This window comes from Montipora foliosa, chromosome 3, assembly GCF_036669935.1.
Source record: "Montipora foliosa isolate CH-2021 chromosome 3, ASM3666993v2, whole genome shotgun sequence".
Classification (NCBI taxonomy): domain Eukaryota; kingdom Metazoa; phylum Cnidaria; class Anthozoa; order Scleractinia; family Acroporidae; genus Montipora; species Montipora foliosa.
This window is the reverse complement of record NC_090871.1, coordinates 57521135-57536134: the sequence shown is the minus strand read 5'-3', so window position 1 is coordinate 57536134 and position 15000 is coordinate 57521135. Positions and strand designations below refer to the sequence as shown.

At 39.9% G+C, this 15000-nt stretch overlaps 2 protein-coding genes across 3 annotated transcripts in view; both read left to right on the top strand.

Moving 5' to 3' along the window:
- Nucleotides 1–4164, top strand: part of LOC137996161 (uncharacterized) — a 17776-nt gene extending 13612 nt beyond the window's left edge. The window contains exon 2 of the mRNA XM_068841581.1: nt 3478–4164. Within this exon, the coding sequence (XP_068697682.1) occupies nt 3478–4164 (687 nt within the window). The remainder of the gene's footprint in view (nt 1–3477) is intronic.
- Nucleotides 1–15000, top strand: part of LOC137997757 (uncharacterized) — a 414333-nt gene that overhangs the window by 63689 nt on the left and 335644 nt on the right. The gene's annotated exons all lie outside the window — the stretch shown is intronic.

Genomic DNA, 15000 nt, shown 5'->3' with positions numbered 1-15000 from the left:
GAGTTTTATCCAAAGGCTGTTTATTTTGAGTGTAAGTTTTGGATTTCACGGTCCGCCATTACTCACGTTCAAAACTGGCCGATTGGACCTCAGAGGGTTGGATCTAGAGAAAATGACGTCATTTACTCACTAGCTTAAAATTTCAGCGTGTAAACGCAGTTTATTACATATGCAAAACACGGGTTTAAAAGTCTGAAAGCCCGAAACTCCCGTGCTGCATATTAAGGACGTTCGCGCCCATTGCTACTGCGCATCTTTTCGCACAAGTCACGCTCACGTCATGCATCGTAGACCACGCAGGTGAAGGCGAAAAAATTTTCCACAAGAATGGAACATGAAAGTATGTGGCATCATGAGATAGCTGAGGTTTGATACATATAGGCGTGACGTAAGAAAAGGACATCCCATAATTTATTTCTTGAAAGTTAAGGCTTTTTGTATCATCTGAGATTTCTTCGCAATGAGCTTCGGAAAACTATTCTGAGGAGGACATATTTTGATACCAATTGTAAATGTTCCTTAAAATCACTGTATATTTTCAATACTTCGTGCTTTACTCATATCGGCTGGTTTCTCATGAGCCCGAGACACAAAAAAATCCATTGGGGCGGGTAGCCCGTGAAAATTTAAAATCTTAAGTAACTTTTAGCGCACGTAAAAAAACCAGCATTCAAGATTTTGAAAAAAATTTCTTCGAAAATGAGTTCTTTAGAGATTTGGAAATCTTACAAAAAAGAAAAAAAAGTGAGGAGTTAGGGGCACTTTACGACATACCTTTTGAGAAAGCTTTTAATTGAATTTTTACTTTTTAAATTTTGAATAACTTGTAAGGTGCCTTTGGATGCCTACAGAAACGGCGCTATATTAATTGTTTATTATTATTATTATTATTATTATTATTATTATTATGATAATGATGATGATGATTATTATTATTATTATTACATGACATCGCCTTTGAAGTAAAATTGGCAATGTTGTGTTCTTAGGTTATCTCATTTTTATGCATCGGAATAAAAATGCCCATGCCATTTCCTTTTATCTTTTTATCTTTACGCAGCAATTGGAAAAGATGTTTTCACATTCTTTTCTTTGTTTTTCCCTGAAGATTGAAGAAAGCACTAGTGGAGTTTGTTGCAAATGTGGTGCAAAGATGGCTGCCTATTTGTGCTCGTTATGTAAACGCTTTACAAACGTGGACAGGAATCCTTATCACTGTGAAAAATGTGGAATCTGTCGGTGAGTTGGCCAGAAAAATGATGTCATATTTTTGCGTGCAGAATGTGTTCCAAGTGTTTCAATATAGTGTTTTTGCTCATGTGACCAGCAGCCATATTTGCATACAAAAATAAAAGGAAGAATTTTCATAAAAATGGAGTTCAATTCCCAACAGAATACTTCGCTCCTCCAACATGACCGCTGTTTTTTTGTTTACTCCTCCAACATGGCCGCCTTGACGTCATGTGAAAATACTCTATAGGGAAATTAGGGATCTACGACGCGGTCGTTAAAGACAACACTGAAAAACAACAACATCAGTGGTTAAAAGAACGAAAATAGTTGTGCTATGCGTGCCTCATGCATTTTAGGACATATTTTTTGTGGTGCTCTGCACAAAATCGATGTGAAATCACCATTTTTGAGGTATTACCGACCCTTTGCAGGGCCACAGATGTTGTTTCCCGACCCAGAGCTTCCCAGCTATTGTTGTAACAAGAAAGCTCCACTCCAACACAGAAGTTACTTTAGGTCGCCTGAAATGATATTTAATGTAACAAGAAAAGTTTATTTCAGATCTCAGTTTTTTTCGAAGAAAGCGTTTATACCAGAAATAAATGAATTTCGAAATAATAGACGCTGTCATTTTGAATAATTGTTACATGTTATGGTTGCCCTCTTGTTGGCATGCAAAAACGCTTTGTGTCAGAACCATGGGGCAACATGTCACAGTTTTTCAAAATGGCGGCACTTGTAAAATTTGAAAGTGAAAGTAATTGATTTTGAATTCATTTTTTAGATATAGTTTTACCAGTAATAAACATTATTTCCTTTTGTTAAAAGTGCCTGTAATGTCAAAAATACCTTTTTCTTGTTTTAAAGATATTTAGAATGATGAAGAATGGTGTTTTCTATTCGGGAATGCCTTCTTTCGTTCCACAGATAGTCAAGTTTTTGTCAACAAATTGATGACGTCATAAATATTACAAATGACTGTAATAAATCCCAAAATTGAGAATATTTCCGAAAATATTGTAGCGATGATATCTAAACTTTGCACCAGTAATGTACATCAGATTAGGCACAGAGTGACACCCATTAAGATGTTGCGATAGCAACACTCTGGGTTCCAGTCTCTCTCTGCAATGAACCAAATAAGTACAGGCAGATGGTCAGACTTGAAACACATGTGCTGCCCATAATGCTTTACATCTCTGTATAAGCTTACCAAGAGCGAACAAGTCCTATTACGACAATAAACGACAGAATCAAATTTGCATTAAACAGGCCCAGCAGCAAAACTTTTTGGTTGCCATGGCAACAGCAGAGAGTATCGTTTTGTGCGTTACTTGATGTAGATTACTGTTGCCAAGTTTAAACAACACTAATCCAATATTTTCTTGCGATTTCGCTTTGCATTCCTAAAATTTCTTTTCACAGAGGGCAGCCCAATTAGGATTCGAAATCGGTATCTCGTCATTCAGTGGAGACTACGCAACAAATTAATGGCGAAATATGAATTAAAAAATTGTGTGCGTGACTAGAAATGAGATTTTGTGTTTCCGTTGCACGCAATGCAGTATCCTGTCATCGTATGGCTCAGTAACGCATCTTTCTGGTTAATTTCTCCTGGTATTGTTAAGAAAAAGTATGAAATGGTAAAGTATTTGTTTACCGATTTTGATTGGAGTCAACGCCATTAACAACAGCACAGTAGTTTTAAATGTGAACAACTATGCTACAAACTCACTTAACTATATGGTTGGGTCACGGAATGTGGACTTTGGAATACAATTGTATGGAATTGAACAGGATATTAACCAAGATATCGTAACGTAAAACATCACTGAAATAATGTGAATTTTTAAAGGAAATCGGCTAAAATTCCTTCGATCAAAGAGTAGGCTACTGGTAGCCTCTTGTTCTAGATTATTCCGTGGTTGTCCCAAAAACATTTGACATCGAAAGTTTGTTCCAACATCCCATGAATGGAATTTGGTACGAACGATATGGCAGTTCGGAGTGAGCAGAATTCCTGCTTCTTGACCTCAGAGTTTAGTCTTTTCACATCTTTAAGGTGACAACGGCAAAGAAATGTAGGAAAATGTAAAAAGCATATGTAGGGCGTGCTGCCATATGTAGATGGTTTTTAACCAATCTCTTGAGATTGCAAAGCACAAATTCTGGTCGTGAAGCTTGTAGAGAATTTGAGCAGACCCCTCGCAAAGAGACAGTTATGAGTCACGAAATTCCATACAGTCCGTGGCAAAAGATTGCAGCAGATCGATTCACCTGCAAGAACAAGGAGTATCTTGTGACAGTCTAATACAGATCCAACTTCTGGGAAATAGACCACCTGTACAACACCAAATTAAATCTTCAACTGTCATTAAGAAGCTGAAAGCCCACCTGGCCAGATACGACATACCTAAGCAACTGGTTACTGACAATGACCCTCAGTTTATCTCTGACAAATTCAGAAAATTCACTGAAAGCTGGGGCATCAAGCACACAACAACCTCTCCCCACCACAGCCAAGTCAATGGCAAGTGCGAATTGGCTCTGAAAGTTGCAAAGCGGATGCTCCGTAAAGCAACCAAGTCAGGTGAAGATCAGTATTTGGCCATGCTGAACATCAGAAATGTGCCCACACAAGGTGTAGACAGAAGCCCAGTACAAAGGCTCTTGGGAAGAAGAACCAGAACCCTGATACCAATCACACAATCCCTACTCGAGCCCAGTAATCCAGTTAGCCCTCATGAATCTGTGCTTCTTCTTAGTTCGAACCAAGGGAGGCAAGCAAAGTACTATAACCGTACTGGTCGCAACCTCCCAATTCTAATTCCTGATGAAACTGTCCACTTGAAACCATTTGCACTACGTCAGAAGTCTTGGGACAAGGCCCAAGTTACCAAGAGGCTTGGCGAAAGATCCTTTGAAGTTTAATCAGCTAGAACAACTTTCAGACGCAACAGACAACACTTAGCCAAGACTACAAAGCCCACCCAGTACGAAAAATCTGTGCCAGATAAAACGACACCAAATACGATACATGACCAGAGAACTCCCTCCAACACTAAGGGCGCTTTCCATTTGACAGAACTGACCGGCCAGACCGGGCATTTTGGAGGAATAACTCTACAACGCCTTCAAATTAACAAACCTCGAGGATGATATATACTTTTCCATAAGAATGTGAGGGATTATCGTGCTAGTGTTCCTTCACATTATTGCATTCTCTTTGCAAAATGACGGGTCTGGCCGGCCAGTTCTGACAAAAGGAAAGCGCCCTAAGACCTCTGTTGCGCAGACCCGCCCAGAAAAGACCAGGGTGCAGCCCTGTTCAAGTAACTTCCTTGAAGGAAAGAAGAATGTTACATTGCCCCATGTCAGCCACCCGCTGGGAGAGAAAGTCCACCACACTCTCCGATGCAGACCCGTTCCGGGCGCATCATAAAAGCACCAGCAAAGGTTAAAGACTATCTTATGTCTTGAACTGTACTTTCTGGACATTCTTCAGTGTTTTCATATTTAATTTGTCTCACCTGATGGCATATGTAATTAAAGGAAATCAGTACCACACGTTAATCAGGTCTTCAACCTAAATATTCAAGACTGTTCTTATTGCATTGAAGATACCAAAAACTTTTACCTGTCCTGTTTGTTAGTAGAGTCATGGTCACCATCTTCAACCAATGTGGACAACTGCTTTTTAAAGAACGTTTTCATTCTGTCCATGGTATTATCAGCACGGGCTGGTAGTATTATAAGTTCTATGGAAAAAGGTTTGCCACTGACTTTTGATATTTTTCAACAGACGTTTCGGCTAATACTTGAGGCTTCATCAGTGATATGAAAGCAAAGTTCGTTGTCATACGCATAAAGTAACGTAGCGCAAAGCTTGCGCCTGAGACCATGTAATTCATGCTCGCGCAATGCCTTTGTAGGCCTCTGGGAGTACAATACAATCGTTCCCAGCGTTCGGGTCCAAAGTGCCAAGAGCCAGCCTTCGAGGAAAAGTTCATGTCGTGGTTGAAATGGTGGACATGGCTTGCAACTTTCACGTTTTGTTCAAAGCTTGCCACTGCCTTTTTGTCCTCCGCAACTCGGGTCTTTAATGATCTTTCTGTTTGTCCACAGTACACAAAATTACACTGTGTGCAATTGGTAGTATGTAATGTTCTGTTTATTATATGAATACTGATGAAATGTACAGATTAAAAATGTCAAAGTGGACAATCATATTGAGGCCCGGACAAATGGCTTCACCATGATGCATTCGATTTTGTTGAACAGCAGTGTTGAAACTTCCCCCCCCCCCCCTTCTCCTTTCAGCCTTGTTGAAACACTTTGAATTGATGTTTAGTGATTTTTTATGTTACAATATCTGGTCAATATCCAATTCAATTCCACAGTACGAAGTCCAAAGTCCACATTACGTAGCCCAACCATATAGTTAAGTGTGTTAGTAAAATAGTTGTTTACATTTAAAACTGTTGTTAACGTCGTTGACTCTAAACCAGTAAACTGATGATTTACAACTTCTACGATGGTATTTATAAAATAATGGGTAAGAAATGTTACCGAGTCACACCATCATCCGGATATTGAAATTGCGTGCAACGAAAACACAAAAGCTCGTTTCCGGTCATGCGCACAATTCTTTAATACTGCATAGTCTTCCGTGGTTTAGTGGTCATCGCGATTGCCTTTTAATGCCGCTGGGCTTCTGATAGGATGTAGAAAAAAAATTAAAGATTATGCGGAAAATTTTGGGGTGTAGGGATGGCGCAGTGGTGAAAGCACCCACCTCTCACCAATGTATGTGTCACGGGTTCGATTCCTAGACTCGGCGTCATATGTGGGTTGAGTTTGTTGGTTCTCTACTCCGGGTAATCCGGTTTCCCCTTTCCTCAAAAACCAACATTTGACTTGATTTACGTTAATTGTTCAGTATAGTTTACAGTGTCCCCAATTAGTGCTCCAGCGCTAGAACGACTCACTAGACACTTCAATGCGTAAATTAAACATGCGTTGATTATGCGAAAATTTAAGTTGGCATTTTTCCGCAACTTTTGCTAAAATAAACAAAGCGCTAAAAAACTGTTTTGTTTCTCATCATGAGTTGTGCTTCAATTAATTGGATATTTGGAGCAAAATTGTAATATGGTTGGACCGCGATCCATTCCCTCGATCTTTAACCATTTCAGCGGTCTTTTTAAACATAATGATGTATTGCGGGCTCCTATTTTCCCGCGATTACAAATGATACAATTTAATTTCCGACAGTATTTGCGACTATAAAATGCATCTGATTTTCATTTATCTTGTCGCAAAATTGCGACCGGATATTTTTTAAATTTCGACCCCAGGGTATTTGTAATTTATAACACAAGCTCTAGTGTCCACCAGGCTCAGTGCCGAAAAATGCGTGGAAAATGCTTACCACCTTTCATCTTGTGAACGAAATGGCGTGTTTTCTTCAATCGATCTTCAATGTTCAGGAAAATAAGCGCTTCGAAGTAGTCAATCTCTTTGGCTTTTATGTTTGTGAGGATGATAAGCAGCTGCTTTATCACTAATATCAGGCATTTTTTCTGTTTATGCGGAAAATATCATAATTATGGGGAGGATGCGGATTTTAGGGATCCGCATCGCCGCATCCTGACAGATGCCATTAAATTGGGAGATACCGAGCTTGAATCCTACTTGGGCTGCCTTCTCTGAAAAGTGCCTTAAAAACGGAGTCGAATGCTATACTTTATTCTTCGAACAAATTTATGAGTGTAAAAGCTGTTGAACGTTTGCTTCAACAACCATTCAACATTTCTTTCGTTATCGCGAATGCTGAATGAAGTTCAAGCCATTTGCCCCCCTCTTTCAGCATTGTTGGGTATGCGCGTGCACACTAAATGGTCTCCCAATGATTCATCCATGTCTGCGTTCACTGAGTAGGAAGTCCGTATCCATAGTAGCAAACTTTGTTGAATAGGCCTTATCACGGTTTTGACCGCCATTTTGGCGGGTAGGCAAAGCGTAAAGAATTTGTAGTGTTTATATGGGGATCCGATGTCAAATAATTTTGGTTAAACGCTAGTTCTAAAAAGATTATGAATCGCGAACTGAAGGTACAGGGTAAAGGATTATACAGACCAATTTTTAGGGACTAGCCTTCGTTAAAAGCTGCGTGGTAGCGTTTTCGATTTTTTCATACATTTGTCTGTAAATGTTACTGAAAATTCGCGAGAAAAACTACAGACAAATACATGGAAAAATTGAAAACGCTGCCGGGCATCTTCTGTAAAAGGTAAGTGCCTAAAACGTGGTCTGTATAATCTCTTGCCCTGTACCTTCAGCTCTCAATTCATGATTTTTTCAGAACTAGTGTTTAACGAAAATTATTTGATATCGGATCCCCATATAAACACTACAAATTCTTTACGCTTTGCCTACCCGTCAAAATGGCGGTCAAAACCGTGATAAGGCCTATCAAATGTTGATGTTGTGTTGAAATTGTTTGTCCACCTGAGCAGTCAACATGGTTCAACATCGTTCAACAAACTCAAACGGATATTGAAGCCGTTTGCCCATGCCTTTACTGCACAAAGGTATCTTACAATCATGAAGGGGAAGCTCGCTTTTATTGGCTTATCGTGTTAGTTACCATGACGACACCAGTATCCTCACATGTGAGAGATACATGCGTGCAGTGAAGATGTGATTCTTTTAGTAAAAAGGAAAATGCTAAGTAGTCATACTTTTCTTGTGATGCAGAATACACGCGGACAAGTCATTCCAATGCGAAATTTGCAATGTATGTTTGGATAAACTAATTGAGAGGAACCACAAATGCCGTCCCGATTCCAGCCACGATGAATGCTGCATTTGCTTGGAGGTTTGCTCGAACTTCACAAATTTACGTTAAGTTTCTGTGGCCTACTACATGTCCTTTTTTTGCTTAGACATCAGTTTTTGTGGTAGTGCACTTATAAGTGCACTACACACTATGTCACGGGGCTCTAAGAGTGAGTGAGTGTAATTCCGTGGCAGCAGTAGGCCCGCAACGCGTGCGTAAATCACAAAAATAAACAGGTTTGTTCGAAGCGTGCTTGAAATTCAGCAAATGAGCCCCAAAATCAACAAGAATTTGTGACGGAAGGCAGCTTCTATTTCCAAAACGATGGAATTATCTGGTGATAAACAACCTCGTCTAGGAGAGTTGGATGACTGTGTTCTTTCTGTTGAATTCGCACATTTCTTGTGGAACTTTAACACTTCAAAGAAAAAAAAAACTAACAAAAACAAAAACCGGGTGTCTTGCCGCCATTTTGCCACATATGTACCCTTTGTTTCATGAGTTGTTAGTAACAAGCAAGGTAACTTGATCAGAGGTGGGCGCTAAAATCGATATCACTTTCGATTTTGCGATTTACTTGTGCAGCGAAAAGTACAATAGAAAACTTGAACGTATCAAAAAATCTCCCAAAATGTTTTTCGCTGATGGTAACTTTTGATATTCATGGCACAAAATTTATGTTGTTTTCATGTCGCAAATTTTGTTGCTGATCGATGGCAATCAAGTTTCCTTTTTCTCGATCGACATTTCGAAAGACCTTCCTTCTGCTCTTCCTAACAACAATGTATCAATATTTATTTACTTTTGCATCAATATTTGTGTTGCATAAAGCAGGCTAACAAAATCTGTTCCTTACTTAGCTCGCATTTTTGAGCGTTAAAATAGAATTTTCGCTAATATGTTTCCGACAGCTAGTCGTACATTTTGAGGTCTCCCATCCAGACACGGACACTGCTGGATAGGGCTTAACTTCAGTAATTTTTTTTGTCGTGGGAACCTGTTAGACGCTCAGAGTACACGCTTAATTGATTTCCATTGAAAAAGAAGTTGAATGAAACTTCATGTTAGCCTCGAAGCTAATGTTTTCCGATTCCTTTTTATTTTCTTTAATCTTTCTGGTTTTAGTATTTTACTGGTAACCACATGTCTTCTCAGGGGGCTATTTACTTAACACATCTACCATGGCGCAACAATGATTTACGATATCAAAACGATATCGTGTACTATTAGAGCTACATATTACGCAAATTAGACATCTTGAATCTCCTGGAAAACAAAACGCAGCTCAGCCGACAGTTATGGATTAAGGCACTGTGTGAAGTTACTTCCCTACCACACTTATGAAATGCGTGCCAATTTTTTCAATTTGCCCTCAAAAATACTAAATTGGTTTGTCTCACAACTGTTGAGACTTTTTTGGTAGGATTACTTTTTCCTTCAACAAAAGAATTGAGAAAAAAAGAGTTTTACTTGTTATCCGATTGAACTTGACTACCTTTGCATTCAATTTGCAACACTGGCATTCAAGGATTATGTTAACTGATTTTTTGGGGGCCACGAAGGTTTCACAATATGTGCGTCTTTTGCATGGTGTGCACTCCACACGTTAAAAAGATTCAAACTTGACAGGAGTTTCATTGAGATTTTCCATTTTATTTTTCTAAATAAATCTGTATCCACTTTGGACCTTTCCCTGCTAATAGTGACACACATAGATTTTAGCCTGTGTAATGCCAGATGATTTTACTAAAATTGACTCCACAAACACATTGATAGCATGCGGTAAGAACCAGAAAAGGATGTTGATGACTGTCACGTCGGCCAACAGTTGGCGAATGCGTTCGTTTGATCAGATTTGTTGTCATAGCTGTGAAAAGTCCAGTGTCTCCAATATTATTGCTATCTTGTAATTACAGTATTCTATATTGACACATGTGTGAGGATGACGAAAATATCATTTTTTTTGTGTGTATGTTTAATAGGATGTTTGCTCTTGCATTTTGGAGTACCTGTCAAGTAACAGAAATGTTAGAACTGAGCTTGAGGCCTTGAACAGTGTCGTTCCCCATATTGAGAGCAATGAGGAGCACTCAATCCCATCATCAGCCTTTCCTTCACCTTCTCTGAACTCACTATCAGTAAGCCTGGGTGATCCATTCAATCTAAAGAAGTCAACTTTGGCATCAAAATTACAAGAAGAGCCTTGCGAATATTCAGATGAGGATTTGGATCATGACTGTTTAGCCAAAGCACAAAGTAAACCAGAAATAAAGGAAACACACCATTATGCAGACATTTTTCAGTTTAAGACTGAATTAAATGAAAAGGAAAACCCAGATAGCTGTGATTCAATAGACGGTGTTCCAAAACGACCAGAAGAGCCTCTTGCAGAATGTTATGAATGTCCTGATATGCATATTAAGGTACAGCATCATCCACAATGTCAAAGTTCCTTGGAGGAAATGAAAGTGTCAGCTGCAAACGGTATTGGAGTGAGAACTCCCACAAATAGTGGCCTTGATCCTTTCATGTTAAGTAAGGACGAAGAGTCTGCAACCTCTCAGAATAATTGCTTCGAATTACTTGAACAAATAAATGAATTGAAGGAACAGCTAAGGCGGTCGGAGGCAGAAAATCAGCAACTCAAAGCAGAGGTTGGACAATATCTGTTTCTTGAGGACAGAGAGAAACGCAATGGCAAACTTCTCTCAGTGCCCAGAGTATCTGCTAGTGATGACAGTAAATCTTGTGGGGCCAGTACATCATCCAAATGTGTAACCACCAATGGAAGACCTCTTGGTGGAGCAACGTCTCTCCAAGAGAAGCCAGGTATGTGTATTTTATTTCAGTAATGCAGTTTGACCTTTCAGGTCCCTACATCATTCTTATGACTCATTTTTCTTTCTTTGTTTCGTTTTGTTTGGTGATGGACAAAATTGTCGGATCTGCATTGGTTCATACCACAAGGTTCCTTTGACACGTAGGGCTGACGCACGTTACGAATTTTTAAGGGTGCTAAAAGAATCTGTGCCCCTTAAAATAACACCAAAACTTGCCATGGGGATTATGGAAGATTCATGTTAAAGTTCTCCTCTGTTTTGTATTACTTTGACAGATTTTAACTTGCAAGCGAGGCTTATAGAAATTTCCAACTCATTATCAGTGGAGGAATTCAAACATATGAAGACTCTGGCCAGGGGCAAAGTCGATGGTTTCAGACTTGCCAAGATGAAGGTGGGATTTGAACTGTTAAAAGAAGTGGAAAGAGTCAGTGAACACCCGTGCACAGACATAGGAGAGCTGCTTAAAGAAATACAGCGTTTTGACCTCCTGGAGAAACTTGGATTACCCTCTGCTGGGAGTAAAATCAGTGGTATGGATTGAGTTATCTGTACCATGACAAAGTAGATTCTGTCATAACGAATTAATATCTGATGATGTAGACGTTCCACTCAGATGTTCTTGGGGCTTGATCACACATTTCTCATTGGGGAGCAAGGATTGTGCGAGCCAACAGAATGTCTTTGTAAACAGTTGTGTCATGCGTGGAATGAGTTTTTTCAAGTGCTTTCAAATTGTCTGGGAATACAGACTTTACCATCCACCGTGACCATTGCCTTTCAATAAACTTGTTGAGATCTGACTGTGTTTTCCATACCGTGTGCCAGTATTGTAGATGCTGTTCCACAGCCACTGTTGGAATGTACATAGAAAAGAAAAAATGTATATATTTGAAGTTAGGGCTATAGATGAAATGTAGAAGTGATCCTCACACTTATCTGGACAATTTAAGCAATTGTATCCTTACAGAAACCTGAAAAATTCAGGTGGCTTCAATATTATTCGAACCCATGACCTCTGTGATGCCGGTGGAATGGTCTACCAACTGAGCGATGAAGCCATTCAATCAGTTTTTCTATTGCCTGTAAGGGACAATAAAAATTATTGCTGAAATTGTCGAGAACAGGGGCGAGGTTCACTTCCCCCTTTCGATGTACATACACTTTTTTTGATTCTGTTTTTCATATTCAGACCTTTGTACCGCTGTTCTTCTCTTATACAGGTACATCCATTAATTATTGTGCCACATTCTTTAAAATTTCAGAGAGTGCTGGAATATCATCATTGCAAGAACTAGAACAGAAACAAGATCACGAAAGATGTGCAAATCATGTGTCAATTAACATGATGGATAATAATCCTCTGTCAATGGAGAGTGTAGGAACCAATGCCAAAGAGGGCAGTTGTGTCCCTAACTCTCCTAATAAGAGTGGCCCATCAAGTGATTGTAGCAACATATCAGTTAGTTCGTCTGATTCATTGGTTTTAAGCACTGCTCAAGGAACAACGGTTTGTTCAAGTAGCAGCTCACAAGGGTCCTCTGAGAAAGCAGCAAAAGCAGCAGAAGTGGCCTTAACTACTCGTTCTGCTGTAGCACCTGGTGAAATCGCCAATGAGGGTAACCTCAATACAGGCAGCAGTGAAGAAGAGGTTCCAGCACAGGCTCAGTTATTGAAGAGTACAAATGATTTGACTGATGGGGGAAATATTGAGGTTGGAGACATTGAGGGACAGTCTCTTGATTTGTGTTATGGGGCATCGGGAACAAGCCGGTCCAACACAAGATCACCATTATCTGAGTGTGATTTACAGATCAGCTCTTCAGATAACTATGCCTTCTGCCCTTTGGCCGATCCAGAAAACTCACGTGTTGATGATGGAAATCTCGTCCACCTGCAACAAAGATCCAATGCGCATGGTCAAACAACATTGGGAATGAATGGCTCTGATGCAGCCAATTCCTCTTCGACTGACTGGGAACGTTTGGGCGCTCGACCCAAAAGCTCTCAAACACAACGTTCACAGGTTGCTATATCACCCCCACCGCCACCACTAATCAGCAGCCCTGTATCCGTTGGTTTGGTTGGGGATTTCGTTGTACGACATTCGCAAGACAAAGCGGATCATGAAAGTCTGTTCTCAAATGGCAGAGATTTTTCTTTTCTTGGTAACGATACTTCGCAGGGAGCTTCCTTTGTTGAGGGAAGCACAAATGCATCAGAAGCTTACATAGTTAGGCCATGTTTTGAACCAGGTACCTCCTCTGGCTGTGCTGTCATTGTGGACAACAGTGGTTTGCCTTCTCCATTCTCCTTTTCGGCCTGCAGTGTTTCATCCATTGTCTCAGCTGCAACAAGTCGGCCTCCTGTTGTCAGTGCAAGTAACACATGGAGTCTTGTCAGAAATTCAAGTTTTTCCACAATCTCACCTGGTGATGGCAATGCCTCAGGGACCAGGTTTACACCACTTTCTGGTAATGCCAATGAAAACAATTCCAGAGGAGCTTTGTTCAATGGAGACAATGAAACAAACAATATCGAGCCAGTCGACGCTTCACTTCTTGCTTTAGAACGACGTGTAGCAGATGCCTCTGCGCCAGTTGAACAGGTGCTAAGGGAAAGAGAAGACCGCCAACAGTTTGCACGAGGAATAGAAAGAAGGGAACCACTGATTAGGGAAAGACGAGAGAGGGAAAGGGGGGAGAGAGAGGAAAGAGAGATACAGGAAGTGGAAGAGCAAAAGCAAGAGGCTTTTTCTTCGTGGGTTCCCATGGCTCTCTGAACATTACCAGCGGCATTGTACAGTGCGGTTCCCTTGTTTTACACAATTTATATATCCCAGCTTTCCTTTAAATCTTATTTTTTTTTAGTTTTGTCTATAGGATCCTATACTAGCAGTAATCGTAGATTAGAGAGTGCGTTCGAATATGGTAGGTTTGGTATGTTAAAATGTGATTCTGTCTGGGAAAACCGGGCTTCGTGAAACTTTCAATGCATTTCAACGCAGTTTGAATGCATTACAATGCATTCTAACGTTCGTCAATGATTCGTAACGCATTCACAACGTTTCCCATCGATCGTTGGCAATTTGTTCAATTAGATGTTTCACAATGATTTTCCAACGTTTCCAAACATTTTTGTCGAAAACGTGGTCATTATAAACATCGACACGTTCGTACCTTGAAAAATACACCTCGTTGCGTTTACTGGGAACTATCATGTCGCTTCTTTCAGCGATGATACCACCGGAAAGCTAAGTCACAGATTTCCTTAGTTTGCTCGCAAAGCGAAACTGACTGACATTTGAAGAGGCCATTTCCGAGTTCATGCCTCCTCTTCGAAGCGAGTGTAAGTGCAAAGTTTTTCGTATGGAAACTGTTTGCTTATCATCTGACGGCAACATTTTGAGCTTCGATATTCATCCAAAGGTTGTTTACTTTGAGTGTAAGTTTTGGATACACCGTCCCGCCGTTACTCACTTTCAAAACTGACCGAATGTACCTCAGAGGGTTGGATCTAGGGAAAAGTTACGAAATTTACTCACAAGGGTAAAATCTCAGCATGTGAATACAGCTTATAAGATATGCAAAACACAAGTTGAAAAGTCTGAAATCCCGAATGTTGCATATTTATTCAGCCGCGTACACTGCATTCTTAAACAAGTGAGTATTTGACGTCATTTTCTCCTCGATCCAGCTCACTCAAGATTTTAAAGTGAGTAATGGCGGACCATTAAATAGGAAAATTCCAGTTAATATAAACAGATGTCTTTTTGAAATAAAAGCTTAAAACGTGGGTCACTTGGTGTTCAGTTAACATAGTTAACAGATCAACCGTTAAAAAAAAAAAAAAACAAAACAAGAGCGTTGCAGGGAGTAGGATAATATTAGACGCAAGGTTATTGGACATGTACAGCTCAGTTAAAATGTTCTCTAGATTACAGTGGCTACCTATCGATGACTTAATACATGTACAAGAAATTGTGCATGATGTTCAAAATTGTAAATAGGGAGTGCCCGCAATATGTCGCGCATTATTACAAGTGCGTAAAAGACCCATGGTTATAACACCCAAGCTTCTCCATAA